The sequence below is a fragment of the Mustelus asterias genome, chromosome 12 (genome assembly GCF_964213995.1).
Source record: "Mustelus asterias chromosome 12, sMusAst1.hap1.1, whole genome shotgun sequence".
In the NCBI taxonomy this organism is placed as follows: Eukaryota; Metazoa; Chordata; class Chondrichthyes; order Carcharhiniformes; family Triakidae; genus Mustelus; species Mustelus asterias.
In genome coordinates, this window is record NC_135812.1 from 62,518,594 (window position 1) to 62,534,335 (window position 15,742).

The 15,742-nt window shown below is 39.2% G+C and overlaps 1 protein-coding gene across 3 annotated transcripts in view; it reads right to left on the bottom strand.

The window, feature by feature from the left end:
- Positions 1-434: 434 nt before the first annotated feature.
- The window catches only part of mpripb (myosin phosphatase Rho interacting protein b), a 401,247-nt gene continuing 385,939 nt past the window's right edge, over positions 435-15,742 (bottom strand). For 2 of the 3 annotated variants that reach the window (XM_078225341.1, XM_078225339.1), the window contains 6 exons: positions 13,915-14,074; positions 13,426-13,539; positions 12,599-12,685; positions 10,117-10,279; positions 9,024-9,106; positions 435-2,221 (listed from right to left, as the gene is read on the bottom strand). In XM_078225341.1, the coding sequence (XP_078081467.1) occupies positions 2,150-2,221; positions 9,024-9,106; positions 10,117-10,279; positions 12,599-12,685; positions 13,426-13,539; positions 13,915-14,074 (679 nt within the window). In that variant the 3' untranslated portion in view covers positions 435-2,149. Of the gene's footprint in view, positions 2,222-6,961; positions 7,026-9,023; positions 9,107-10,116; positions 10,280-12,598; positions 12,686-13,425; positions 13,540-13,914; positions 14,075-15,742 lie in introns of all 3 variants that reach the window. The other variant, XM_078225340.1, reaches the window with a different exon arrangement.

Genomic DNA, 15,742 nt, shown 5'->3' on the forward strand with positions numbered 1-15,742 from the left:
CAACCCTATGCTTTCAGTGACCACTTCAGCTCAACAGTGATTTTCCAGCGTTGTTCCCATTGAGCCAGGAACCCCATCCGGAAGAGTAGGATTACCAAATTCCTACTGACATTTTTTTGAACATATTCTAATTCCTGTTTCAGTAATATTTCAAAGCTAACAGATAACAAATCAATGACAAAAGATATGTCACGGGAGGAAAATGAGGGTTGTAAGATTTATTCTCCCACGCCCTCCAGAGAAATGTGTGCAACAGTGATACATGTATCCCACTTTACATTCAAATTTAGATCCATGGGGTGAAAGAACAGTGCATGGTCCCAAAATGACACTAAATTTTGCTAAATGAATAATTAATCCCTTCTAACTTGAGTGTTTTGTTCTGTACACTAGCCATTTTTAATGCAGATGGATGCTCACAAACAACATTCAGACCTGGTGCAAAAATATTTTATTGCTAACATATGCAAAGTTAGGTGGTGTGGTATTTACTGTGTATTTACAATCACAGACAGCAGTTTTTATTACTGGGAAGGGGAGCAAATTCAGCACATTTAAATAAATACAGGGGCCTGCCAGTGGCAGAAGCAACAAAGCTACCAATATCCCCTTCGCACTCTCTCTCACACACAGCAAGATGATACCCTTTCTGCACATACAGGGGGAAAAAAAAAGTACCAATGTCTTTAGATCCTAGAGTTTATTGTTTTTTATTTTCTGAGAAACAGTATCCCTTTGGTGGGCTAGCGAGACTGAAATATGAAATTATCAATCAAAACGACACAAACACACTCCTTCACATCACTCCGGCTTGTCGTTTTCAAGGTAGTGTAAGCACATTTACTCAAACAACATGCCATTAGTACCATGTAAATCAGTTACAGTTATTTGCATTTTATCTGCCGTGGATTCTTCTTTGAAGTGCTGGCAGCTGTCAAAAAGGCTGAACTTGAAGAGGTCCATTTTTTTTTGTTCATGTTTTCCCTACAATATTAAACTGTAACTGCGCAAATGGTCAAATTACAACCTGCCCACTGTCATCCGGTGGTCGCTCAGTTGTTTTCCAATGCCATTACTTCACTTGAACTTTACAAAAAGTCACTTGATTAATACACAAAATGCAATATAGGGTCTTGGTGAAATTATTCTGCACAGGAACGACCAACAGTGCCAGAGTAACAAGGAATAGCAAGTGCTCACCAAAAGATAGATTAGTTAGGCTTTTGGTTCAAAATTAGAATATAGGTTAGTGTCAATGAAAGATTAACGGTACGAGTTGCTTGTTTATACTGGTCATATTCTGGCAGTTCCTTTAAAATTCTCAGTCCACAGAATCACTTTAGTACAGATATATGTTCCTCACTGGCAGCTGTAGAAACGGCATGTATAACAGTATCAAAATGAATAAAGCTTCAAAACCACTGCCAACCTTATCTAAAATTTGTTTTAAAAGTTCCAAAGTTTAGTTACAGCCCTAGTTAATGGGCTTACAAAAAAAAACGCAAAACCGAATCATGGAAGGTTGTGAGAATTTTAATAAGATTTGTTTTGTGTGGGAAGGGATGGGGAGATGGGGGGGCGGAGAGAGAGAGTGTATTTTGCAGACTGGTAAAATGGGACACTGTCTCTTACTTGTACCTTCTGGTCCAATATTCAACATCCAGATCAAGCTTCAACTTTCAGTCCAATAAACAAAATTGAAAATACACAAGCATCCCCCTCTCTTGTGGTTATATACAAGTAGTGTCTTTCATTTTTTTCCTAAAAAGGATTCCCCATTTGTTTACACAGTAGCTTATACAGCAGTGTATATAAATCAGCTTTACAGACTTTGTGAGGGACAGCAAGAACCCCAAACATCAAAACAAAGAAGCGAATCCCTATATAGTATTTACAGTCAGAGATTGCAATCAGACTAATCGCAGCATCTGCAGTGCATGGAGCTCAAAGTAAATGCTAGAACTTTACAATAATAATCTAGGGGAAATTAGGTGCGTGTGGGATGTGTGAGTGTATGTGTATGTGTGTTTTTAAATACAGCTTGTTTTTCACAGCTGCAGCAACCCCAAAGCTCACATCAAGAGGTCATCTTTGAGCTGTGATTTCCTGCAGGGGCACGATGCTCGTCTCATACATGCAAAAGGAGCTCTTAAAATTCTTTTGTCTCCTTATTTTCAAATAGATGAAACCTCTGTTGAACAGTAAGTCCTTCTTTGAGACTCTGTGAAAGGAAGGCAGGAAAAATGACCATCAGTGCAGCACGCAATCAGATCAAGGCATAAAACTGGTAACTTTCTTACCAGTATTCAATTACACTTGCCTAGTAACAGGATTCGAGGTAGACAAAAATCAAAAATTTAAAGCTTAGTCAATAATTTTCTATAAAATGCTAAAGATTCTTTATAGCTGTACTTGTTCTTGCCAGTAATCACAGTTAACTAACTAGCAGTGGTTAGCACTGCTGCCTCACAGCGCCAGGAACCCGGTTCGATTCCCGGCTTGGGCCACTGTCTGTACGGAGTCCGCATGGTCGCCCAGTGTCTGCGTGGGTTTCTTCCGGGTGCTCCGGTTTCCTCCCACTGTCCGAAAGACGTGCTGGTTAGACGCATTGGCCATGCTAAATTCTCCCTCAATGTACCCAAACAGGTGCCAGAGTGTGGCAACTAGGGGATTTACACAGTAACTTCATTGCAGTGTTAATGAAACCCTACTTATGACACTAATAAATAAACTTTAAAATTAACCAATTCTCTTAACTCCCATTGTTTCTAATTATAGTTTGGAAGCCTGTTCTGACCAATTCAAAGATGTGAAATATTTGCATCAATTGTTTCAAAAGAATTCGGTGATAGCTGACTGTACACTACATGAAATAATGTTTGCAGTAACATGTAATGTTAGCAAAAATATATGAAGTTCCAGAAGTTAGTTCACCCGAATTGACAAGATGACTAACAATGGGTAACACACAATAGTTGTATTTCACATGTAACAAATATCTATTTGACACACTGTAACCATGAATGCTGTAGAAAAGTAGTTTATTAGTGTACATTTTCAGAGAAATTGTTGCATACCATTTAATTCACCTTATACAAACAATGCAAAAAGATTATTTTGCACATTAAATGATAAACTGAACAATGAACTGTCAGCCATAATATCAGACATGCAGGACAAAGACAACAAAAGCTGTAATTAAAATAGGCACCACATGACTGCAAAACAAACAACAGGGTTTTAGTTGGTAATGTCCCATTTTGCAGCTAAACTCAAGATCCTGTTACTAAATTACCAGACTGCTTATCTGATATGCAGTATTGGATGATTAGAAATGTTCTCCAATTAAACAATGATTTAAACGTTCCAAATATTTTTAAGGCCGGCTCCAAACTCCACTCCCTAACTCCCGGCTCAGTCTTGTCCCTGGCAAAAGTCCGAATTAAGCAAGTTCATTGCAGCTTTGGTGTCACATTCGACAGAGGTGAGCTTCCGATCTTATTCACGCCATCATTAACATCTCCCATGTTTCACCTCTGTCATATTGCTTGACTTTACCCCATCTCAGCTAATCTGCTGAAACCCTCATTCCTCTACTTTCATTAGCAGTCCAAAGATGTGCAGGTTAGGTTGAATGGCCATGCTAAATTGATCCTAGTGTCAGGGGGTTAGCAGCTTAAGTATGTGGGGTTATGGGAATAGGACCTGGGTGAGATTGTATGATTATTGTCAGGTTCAAGTTTATTAACACACTCTCGGCTGGCTTCCCACATTCTACGCTCCCTCACCCCAAAACTCACATAAACTTGGTAATCCAAAGCTGTACTATCCATGTCTTAATGCTGAGCAAGTTTGCTCCCCATCACACCTGTGCTCACTGACCTACATGGGCTCCTGGTCAAAGCAATGTCTTGATTTTGAAATTTTCATCTCTTTTTTCAAATTCCTCCATGGCCTTGCCCCTCCCTACCACTGTAATCTCCTCCAGCTCCACAGCGCTCAGATATCTGAGTTCATCTAATTCTGGTCTTGAGTTTCCTCTATTTTAAATGCTTCATCATTGGTGACCACGTCTTCAGCTGCCCAGGTCCCAGACCCTGGAAAACTCTCCCTAAATCTCCCCATCACTCTAACTTGCTCTCCTTCTTTAAAATACTCCTCAAAACCTACCTCAATGACAAAGATTCTGGTCTGGCGAGCATAGATGATGATGGACAGAAAGGACATGCCCCTCATCACAACAGTAACTGCTGTACTCAGGTATGTTTATGAGTGGGTGGGTGTTGGCTGAGATGGTTAGTCAGGTTGGGGGGGGGGGGGGGGGGGGGGGGGAGGTTTAGGGTTGAGGTCATTTGGCTGGGGTTGAGGGGCTTGTGGGAGGGATAGATTGGATCAGGTCAAGAGTGCAGCCAGATTGGCTTGATGGGCTATTGGGGGAGGGGGGGTAGGTTGTGTTGCTGAGTTCAGTTATGCTGGATAACTGTGGAATAATTTCCAGGATAAATATCCGGGTAAGTCCAGTGTGTCTGGCCCAAATCTCAGTGTCGGAGTCTTCCGTGGATCATTCCGGGCAGCACAACTCAGCCTATCAGACGCTTAAACTTCCTGGGCAATTACAGTGCAGGTCTGTGCATCCATAGAATCCCTACAGTACAGAAAGAGGCCATCATACCCTTCGAGTCTGCACCAACTCGCCGAAAGAGCTTCCCACCTAGGCCCTCCCCTCCGCCTTATTCCCGTAAACCCGCACATTTTTCACGGCTAATCCACCTAACCTACACATCTTTGGGCACTAAGGGATAAATTTAGCATGGCCAGTTCACCTAACCTGCACATCTTTGGACTGTCAGAAGAAACTGGAGCACCCGAAGGAAATTCACGCAGACATGGGGAGAATGTGCAAACTCCACACAGTCACTCCAGGCTAGAACTGAACCGGAGTCCCTGGTGCTGTAAGATAGCAGTGCTAACCACTGTGCCATCGAAAAGTTCAGGCCAATATCTTTATGTGACTTGGTATTATGCTTGATTTTGTAATGTGAAACGCCTTGGGACATTCCATTATGTTAAGGATGGCAAATAAGTACAAGCTCTTTTCCATTTTTTTCTATTCTGCAAGACACATTATCCAAACCAATGTGATCCACTTTCAAATCACAGGGTTGGGCACAAGCTAGCTGTACTTTCAGATCTGTAATATCATACCTGAGGATAAAGTTAAATGTTAATCAAATTAAGAAAAAGTCTATGAAGATGATGTGCACTTCAGGTGAGAGAGACCGGCAAATAAATTAAAATATTCCCACTTTTTGCTAACAATGACAACAGCAGAACACCACTGTCAAAGATCAATAGGGGGATTTGATGCAAGATGAAGCTCATTCATTAATGACCTAATATTTGCATGCAATGAACTCGTCCTCAGATTCAGAATGCTCAAACAGTACAGGAGGATGAAATCTCATCAGAGCTAAATTCAAACCACCAAAATTTTCAGAATAATATTTTACCACTTTCATTGCACCACTCAATCTTCTGGCTGATTTGATTAGGTTGTTGATGCATCATGTCACAAATAATGTCTACTAAAACATACGTATGGCAAACACCTATTTGAATTTCAGAATACATACATGGCTTGGGAAAGTCAATTATTACAAGACACTAATCCTCAACCATGTTAACTGTACTTTGTAGCACCCTTGGATATGTAGCTATAGCATTCTAATAGCAAGATATCACCAGCACACCTCAGCGTGAAAGGTTCTCTTTCTCACTGAATTTAAAAAAGAACCAAAGGTAGGCCTAGCTACTGTGCGGATTATAACAATGGTCAGATTGTTACCTTGTTGGAAGCGAGATTATTTTGCTCTCAAGAAACATAGCTGACAACGCTTACCATCTATTACACTATCCCACTTTCAGGAAGTTTAGACTACTGATGCATAAAATAGCCAGTCAATAGTCTAACCAAGTTGCAGTTTTGTGGCTCATGCCAATAAATATTGAGACAACAGGACTGGAAATCCTCCATTAATAAACTAGCTGATGCTCAGCAAAGTGGAACATTCTGCACCAGTCATGGACACAAAGTGCAAGAGGTTTAATTTTGCAGCAGTCTTAATAAAGCATGCACAAATCAAACAATAACATTTTAATATTCATACACCCACAGTTTGCAATAATTGTGACAAAGCATTGCATTGATTTGCCAAACCAATGGAAATGGACAACATACAAAGTAAACATAAAAGAAACACAGAGGCCAGGCGAATGTACTAAACCTCTAATGCTGTTGTTAGGTCACCAGCCAAAGATGTGTGTTGGTCTAACTTAGGAACAGGCATAGGCCATTCAGCCGTACAAGCCTGTTGTGCCGTTCAATTAGATCATGGCTGATCTGCATCCCAACTCTATCCACCCACCTTGGTTCCACATTCTTTAAAACCATGGCTCCAAAAATCTATCACTCTTAGATTTAAAATGAATTGAGCTAGCATCTAATACTTGTAGTGGGAGAGAGTTTCGCACTTGCTTCCACTGTTTGAAATAGCTTGCAATCAAGGACAAAAATTAAGGAACTCCGACTTAAAGATGCCCACAATTATTTCCCACCAGTTGAACCATTGTACAAGCTACCAAACTCAATTTTAGATCATGCTAATTATTAAGGCAGATGTCAGTACACTGCAACATTTTTGCGTCGTGACACTGTGAAAGGATTGATAAGGTTGTTGTGCAGAAATCAAACAATTTTAAAATAAATTTAGAATCTCTGGCTCATCTGATTCTTTAAAAATATGCCTGCAGACACAGCAATGAGAGATTTAATTCCACACAGGCCAACGCAGAGTCCAGGAAACAGACCCAGACAAATCCCAGTGCATGACCACACACAAAAAAATTCCAACTCCCACAGTGACATGCCTTCACTCAGTGACAATAACCAATGGTGGTTTACCTAAAGGGAAGGTGTCAATCATCAAGTAGCTCTAGCTGTCCCATGCCAGCGCTTTACTCACAGACTAAAGGATAACAAAGGGGAGCAAAATGAAATAAGGTTAGAAAGCAAAGCATCACTATTAACCTATGAACCACAGACTAATAATTTTGGCTGGATTCTGCCCAGTATTATCTCAAGGGGTAATCTATGAAAAGTAACAAGATACAGAGTAATCTATGGTGGTTCTTCCATGCAAGCTGATCTGAGTGACTTTGTTCTTTTCTTTCACCAACAAAAATGGCTGAAAGTTTTTTTTTCATATAGGTTTAAAAAGAATTTTCCGTTGCTCTCTCCCCTTTTCAGTGATCTTACACTCTACCTCTAAGGATACAGCCAGTGCAGACACACCGTTAACAGTACGGTGCACATGGCATCTAAGGTGGAGATGCTGGCATTGGACTGGGGTGGGCACAGTAAGAAGTCTCACAACACCAGGTTAAAGTCCAACAGGTTTATTTGGAATCACGAGCTTTTGGAGCGCTGCTCCTTCATTGACCATCATTCCTAAGCTCATCTAAGTTAGGAATGATAGTCTTTGCACTGATCTCAGAATGGGGAATCTATCATTCCCATCTTAGCTTTGATGAATCTTTCGAAGGTGTATTATACCTACAAAAAAATTAATGTTAAAAAATTCCTCATTTTCTTCATGAAAAATGATCCCCCAGCAACCCCAAACAAGAGACAGGCAAGCTGCTTCCCTGATTCTCCATATGCAGCTCTGTAGCTTACTACTGTTGATTGGTTTAGCTCTCAAGTAACTCTTGTCTGTCTCCCTTTATTTCTCTAATGTTGTTGACTTTCCAACCAGGGCACTACTTGGTGAATCATACTTATTACTGGCCATTTCAGATAGGGCCTTTTTCAAAAAGGTGCACTTCACTTAACTTTAAAAAAAGAATTAAGTTATACAAATATCAGAGGGTAACCAGCCCGTATCCCCAGAAAACAATCATCCCTAGGAAGGAACCACCACCTTCAGTGAGGAGGAGGGGAGGAAAACATTGCAAAAAAGGATTTCCATTTTTATATAGTAAAACCTCACTTGCAAATAGGGCGTTGGTTGCAATAAAAGAAGAAAGCGAGAACAGTTTTTCACCACAACAGGTTTATCAGGCTAATTTTCTCCATATTTGGACTAATACTACAAATTATTTAAAACTAAACACCAAGAATTTAACTAGACAAAAATTACAAGTGGATTATTTTAAATGTTGTTATATAAACTCAACATTTCACCTCAAAGATCAGCTTTGCATGGGAACGGTTCAGCACGATAAGTGTATATTTAAAATTAAAACAAATAAATGGTACACAACCTGACTTGGTGGCTTACCTGACAATGACGCATCTAAAAATGGGAAGACACAACTCAAAAACCCACAAGACAAATCAGTGATGCAAAGCTGCCTCATGTACATTTGTTTTCAACTATGTACCAAGTCAAGTCATGCATTTGTTTTATACCACAGGTATGATTTTTTGAAACTGAAAATATTCTTTTGTACCATCAGAAAGGCTCGAAGCACCAAATCGGAGTCCACACCTGAGGTATAAAACTCAATTATCAGAACACATCAACTGTTTCAGGAACTACACATAGCAGCTAATTTCCTCCCAATTTACTTGTTCAGCATGTTTATTTCCATCTTGGATTAAATCAAAAATATTATTTTAGATTAGGTAGTAGACAAAGAAGAGTTTAATTTTCCAGGTCCAGTAAGTTAAAATTAAATTCTGTAAGCATAATGGGTTATTTATTAATGTGTAGAGGTTTCCTGTTTCCTGAAGAGCTTACCTGTATCATGAAGATTAAGTGCCTTAGTGTAATCCTCAGTCCATACTAGCTTCCAGCAACTACTACACTACCAGCCTCTGAACTAGTTTATCAAGTAGAATAATAAAAGGATGCTTGACAGAACACATATGATAATATTAGCAAATATACTGAAGTACTCAACACTACCGCTTAACCTGAAGCAAAGAACAGATACCAGAAATGTTAAATAATAGAGCTTACCTTTGACCTAAGTGTGCGATCTGCTCGTTTTGCTGCAGCTGCCATCTTTAGGATATCTGGATTGCTTTTTGATTTCATTATATCTGAGAAAAAATGTTTCATTCTTTTAAAATTTGGCCTCCTGCTTGCTCCAAGACTCAATTTCAAGGCTGTAAGTTCAAAGCCACTTTTATGTATCAAGTTGTCCCCACTTCCACAAAACGTGCTTACAGCCATTTTTGCTTGAACAGTCATGGTGACGGCAGTAATTTCTCAATGGTTCCGAGCACAGGTATAACACCCCTACAACATTTTAGGGATTTTAGGAAACAGGCTTTCTTTTGAATTGTGTAACTCTATGGTGGAGCTATTGTAGCAGGAATATTTTAAGTTGAGTGCTTCCATGTCCAGAGTTTCAGGAAGTTAAAATAGTATTTTCTAGCTAGCTGTCATAACAAATTTGTAACCAAACTCCCCATACCAGATGCATTGTCTCCATTTTGCTCCCTTTTTCCTGAAGACACCGGATATATTGGAATACGGTTTCATGGGGATGAAAGCCCAGCCATTCATCAGGTGCAAGTTTGTCAACAAGTTATTTGATTAGAAGGTACATCCTGCCCTTGCCAGTAGAAGTCACTGTACAGAAGAGAATAGGATACAGGAAGGCATTTTCACTTTCCTCTCTCTGACTGCTGAGAACAGCAACAGAGCAGCCAACCTCACCCAACTGAGATTTTCTGAATCAGTATGAATGGCACCAAGTCCGGGGCCCTGCTGGCTTGCACTCTTAGAACAAAAAGGAAGACTTGAAATAAGTTGATCTCTGAGAAAATTCAATTAAAATAAAATTAAGCTCAATTGCACACTCTAATGTCACATAGTGAGTCCAGATGAAACATTTCAGCCCATAAGATTTCACAATTTTTCAAACTTGTCAGCGGTCTCTTAAATAAATTCATTGTACTGGCCCCAAGCACCTTTCTTGAAGGTTATTATCTAGATACCCCATTTCAGAAAGAAAAACATAAAGAGCTTGTTCTTCGCCAGAACAAAACATATTCTATTTAAATTAGTACAATTATATTTGCTATTATTTTTAATTCCGATGTACCGTATCTGCTGTGCTCTGTTTCATCCATGGGCTGTTCCCCCAGTGCTTCTTGTGCCAGCTGAAGCTGCTCTTTTAGTCTGTTTACGTCACGTTCTGACTTAGCCTTTACGATACTTAGCTCTGTGTAGATGTCCTTATACTTGTCTGTGGCGTACTTTTTATCCTGAAGAAACAGATGTACTTGTGCAGAATTTACAAAGAAATTACATTGTGTTGTCTCAACCCAGCGACGGTAGCTCTAAATCTCAGGCTGCTCATCACTCAGTTCTGCCTTTGGCACACTGGCGATTTCAATTTGCCAATCACGACAGCTTGCATCTTATACTCTCAAGCACAACACCAGTCCAAACATCCAGCATCACCTTTGACTTGACAAAGGAATATTGCTAATCATTCTCCATTGTCAAATCCTCCATCTACTCCAAGATCATTCTTGAAAGTGAGGACAAACCCATACTCCTCAAACATTGAACACATCCTCTGACCTAACACACTGTACTTTCCATTCACACTTTCAAGTCCAGCACGCAGCAACATGTGAACTTAATTTAATGGAGCATTTAATTTAGCTGGTCTTATGGTTTTGAAATATTTCTGGAGAAATTTTAATCTGTATAGTCAACACTATTTGCATCATCGATAAAGGAAAATGGTGTTTTTTAAACTGATCTCAAACTTAGGATTTGAAACGGGTGCAAATAAGACACCTGCCTTTCACCACCTGACACTAGTTGCAATGATGGAACCAAATGTATTTTTAAATTATTAAAACCAATACCAATCAGATAATTGCTTGGAGGTTTCCAAGTATAAATGTAATGTTGGAATGGACACAATAGGCCTGCTATGCTGTAATCATACAAGTTGTATATATTTGAATTAATGCTGTCACTTTAATATTTGTAGATGCTGTTTTGGGCAGCGACATCAGATGCACCAAAGAATAAAAATTCTGCCAGGTCTTCAACCACTTTCCATTGCAAATCCAACTATATGTAGAAGTGATTTCATACCCAGCTCTATGTAGTTTGCGTTGTACACTACTAATTGTGACCACACCTATTTCTAGGTTTAAAAACAGATACCATTATAATGAGACAAGTAATACTACAAAGTTGACATACAGAGTTCTAGCTAAAACAAAGAGCAACTGCAGAATAAGGGACAGAGACCTGGGGCAGATAACTAGCTAGCAATGGTGTCGGTTTGCAGGGACATGAGGGAGAAATGAAAATTAACAGAGTCAGGATTCCCATGTAAACCAAGCTGCTGACTTTACTAGTGCCAAAGCCGCTGTCACTCTCTATCCTGGCACAAAATCCGTAATTTAATTTTTAAAATGCAGGAGAAATACTGCAGCAATTTCTGTAGCCTGTTATAGCGATGTAAAACTCTTAAGCTGTTTAAACTCTTACTCATTAGCTGGAATTCCTTGGTTTGATCTTTTTGTGCTGTTGTACATATTGTATGGAAAGGAGTGCCAAGCAGTGCAAATTCTGTCTAACTTAATTAGAGCCAGAAGGCACAATGTTCTTCCCACTTCATCTTGTTTTATGATCAATAATAATGCACATTCTGGTTATTGAATACAGTATGGAAAAATTAGTACTATATTCTTTACATCATACAAGTTATCATCCAGCTCTCCAAACTTGGAAAAGACAAATCTTGGGTTTTGGAGGGAGTTCTCAGAATAGCAACTAGACACATCAGTGTAATAAAAACACTTCATAGCTGGTAATAAATCTGTGCCCTTTTGTTACTCCTTCAAAGATTAATATCTAATGCAAATGCACAAAAATGCACAAATCGTTTAGTGAAGAATAGCAATAGCTTTCCTCATGGCTTATTCGATAAAGGTATTGCCTGGTTTGATAATGATCTGTTCAAACCAGAAGATTGCAGATTTTGATCCTGATCTGAGCTATGGTGGCCAATCTTGGTCACGGTAGCAGCTAGATACTACAATTAGTGTCAGTTCTCCTCGGCTGGGGAGCGGGTGAGTATGGGGACGGGCAGCAGTTGGTATAAAATAAATCAGGGTTCTAATTTCTGACTGCTATCCATTAAGTTCTGCTAGAAATGCTGGTGCATGGATATCAGGTGAATTCAGCAATGTCTCCCATGGATGTATGAGCACTGTGGGTGTTCCGTCAACACTTGGACTACAGTGGTTCAAGAAGGCAGCTCACCGCCACCTTCTCAAGGGCAAGTAGGGATGGGCAATAAATGGTGGTCTAGCTAGTGATAGCAGCATCCTACGAATGAATAAATAATAAAAAACATAATCGGCTTCCGTTCAGCTTGAAAGCTCTCACCCAAAGATACAGCGAGAAGGTTGTTGGCAGCTAAATGGATTTGTTGCCCTCAGAAGAGAAGGAAAATAAAAGGAAGGCAGAATAACTTAAAAACTAGCTCTTAGTTGAAACAGAAAATGGTAAATCTACCATCAGGCATTCAGTATAGTGAGAAGAGTACTTACACGTTGAGCTGTCTGCAGTTCGTCTTTCAGAGAATTAATTTCCTGCTTTAAGTACTGTATTTCCGATTCTTTAACCCGCAGCAACACCTAGACAGGACACAAATAATTTGTATTAAATATTGGAATATTTCAATGAGACTCATACATCAAACTGCAGTGAATCTTTTACCTATTGGGAAGGCATGGCTTTAAGATAGTGTTCAGGTTTAATGTTCATGGCAGACTACCATGGTAAAGTGAAATACTAAGTCCCTTCTTTAATTTATTGAGGAATCTACACCAATCGTTGTAAGATCTGATTGAAATTCTTTCTGATGTCATTTTTTACAAAACTTGTTTTCGTCAGGCTGAATAGAACATTTATGAATGTTTTGTATTATATTGCTCCAGTGCTTTTTGTTGTATAATCAATTACATTTTTAAAATTGGTTCGGATTTTTATTTTCTGTATTCAAATTTTTTGGGAGGATTTTTCGTAAGTATAAACAGTCCAATGAGTCTTCCCCCAACTCAGCAAAACTAAGATTTCATTGCTCAGCTGAGCTTTTCCCAACCAAATCTTGACATTTTCCCTACTTTTCCTGCATTCCCAGTTACGATTCACCGCACCATCTTATGATCTGATCCATCCTCAAGAAAAATAGCACCAATAATTCTGAAGACCAAAGCTAATCTGACAACCACAGGGCTCAGATCCTCATAAAGCAGCTGTTAGTCAGTGTCAGTTTTGTACAATCAAATTCCTAATCAGGATCAAACCTGCTTGTAGGATATTTAACACCTTGACAATTTTGCTCAGAGATTTGTTCGACATAAGTATAGCTTACCTCCAATTCATATACTTCTTTGCCTTGCGACAGGCCAGTGACATCTCCTCCATTGTCACTAGTCATCATTGTTCTCAGCCGGGTTATTTCTGTAGCCAAACGATTATTCAGTTCCTATTGGAAATATTAAACCCAGTAAACACACTCTCCCCATAGATTTTCTGATGGTACTAATTCTTGGGAGGCAAACTGTTACATGAGCATTAACAAACCGAGTGCTTTTAGGCAATTGACTATTCTTTACTCATAAACCTGAATAGGGCACTGATTAGTGAAATACCCCAATCAAGATTGGTGCAGTTTTCAATATTCACAAGTATATATTTTTGAGCCAGAGTAGGAATGCTCTCAATTTTCTCTTGCCAACAGAAATCAGATGAAGTTGGAAACTCTCTTTACACTATCTTCATTTAAACATTGCAAGTCTTGGAGTTATGATGTTATGATTTGGTGGGATTTCAACTGAGAGTGACGGAAGATACATCATACCTGGTTATGTGCATTTAGCTCCTGGTTTTCACGCTGACATTGTCTTAATGCCTGTCGCTCTGCTTCCAACGCCTGAGCCAAATGTGCATTTTCTAGACACTTCTGGGAGTACTGCTCTGACAAGACCTCAATTTCTCGCTGCAATGATGCCAACTCCTCACTGTCAAACAATGTGGAAAAAATGCACTTCTTGAATACTGCTCATTTAAACACGTTCAGTTTTTAAACCGTTATTCAGCCACAATATTTCAAGCATGCGTTATGAACCACATTGACAATCATTTCAGATCAGACAGGACATTATTCCCTAGCCAAATGAAAAAAAATTAACAGCCTCAGGAAAGTTATCTAGGGTAGTTGGAAATGTTGTTAGGGTGGGATGGAGAGACTTGAAAGATGACGCATATTTACACCTGGTTCGGGAGCATTTAGCTTATATCGCATATGAAAATTTCTAACAGTAACTCAGATTGTGCTGTTATAATCTGATTTGCTATCTCTTCTTCAAAGGTTTTTTTTTCTCTACATTATGTGAAGCCTGTTTCAGAAAAGGTACTTAGCCCCTGGTTATTGGCATCTTCTGGTTGGATCAAAAGAGGTATAAAAGAGAATTTTATGTTCCAATTGCTTCTCAATGCTCTTCAGGGATTTTGAGTATGGCAATCTGTTTCTGTCTTTCCAAGTACCTGATATCTCAGGTACGGTACTTGAGATCCAGCTATCCAAAAATCATCAATGTCCATAAAATCAGAATTCTTTTTTAAGTAGGCCATGCAAGAACACCCCATGGAGCTAAGTGCATAGATGAAACTTTAATAATTTAAGCTTTTGGCCACCAAAATATTTATATTATTCTGCTGGTTTTAGTTAATTAGCCACAATCCACAGAAGGCAGCAGAATTCCAATGCGCTCTCTGGCCAGTATTAGAATGAAGAATAAAATGGACACTTCGATGCAATATCATGCACCTGTCATTCTCTGCACTCCGAGTTGCCAGACTGACCGTTGACACCACCTGACCTGGCCTGATCCAAAGCCACAACACGGTGCCATTTTCACCACTGGTGCCCCACTGCAGATATTGCAGGTCAGTGTACAGTACAGCAGTTTCCTCTGTTGCTGACAGGTAAGCAACAACTATCACTGCACATGGTAATTATATCTTCTATGACCTTTAAAATTAAAAGTAGCAACATAGCAAAGGGGAATTTGCCATTTTCTTATGGCCAAACAGAACTCAAAGGATAAACACATTGCAACATGCCTTCTCCAATGTGCATGAGACTGAAACTAACAGTCACCTTTTCTCCTAAAACTGGCAAGATCAGAAATCCAATACAGATCCCAAGGTTTCTGGTTTTGAGACACTCTACCCGAACAAAGTTTCAATTCATATCTGCAGACATGGTACATTTCTCTCCCATGCTCCTCACTTACTGCTTACTTTAATTGATACGATGGCATAAGCAAACTAAGAGGTAAATTGTCACAATGACAACAGACAAAATTCATCTTGTACAAACATTTCTGGATTGGTTGTACATAGTGAAAATGTATTTCCCCTGGTCACTGAATTGGTGACATTGGAGGGGAAACACAAAGATAATATTTCTATCCACACACAAAGGCCACTAGAAGAAGGAATATTTTATCATTAGAATTGGTAACATGCAAAGATACCAGTGGGGGCAACAGATCAAGAAAGGGGCCAAGGATAATTGTTGAATTTTATTTTGTTTATAATCAAATGATTGATTAAAAAGGGCAGAATAGGATAGCAACTTGGACCCAAAATATTTGCAACAGTTCCTTGTTACCTGGTTTGAA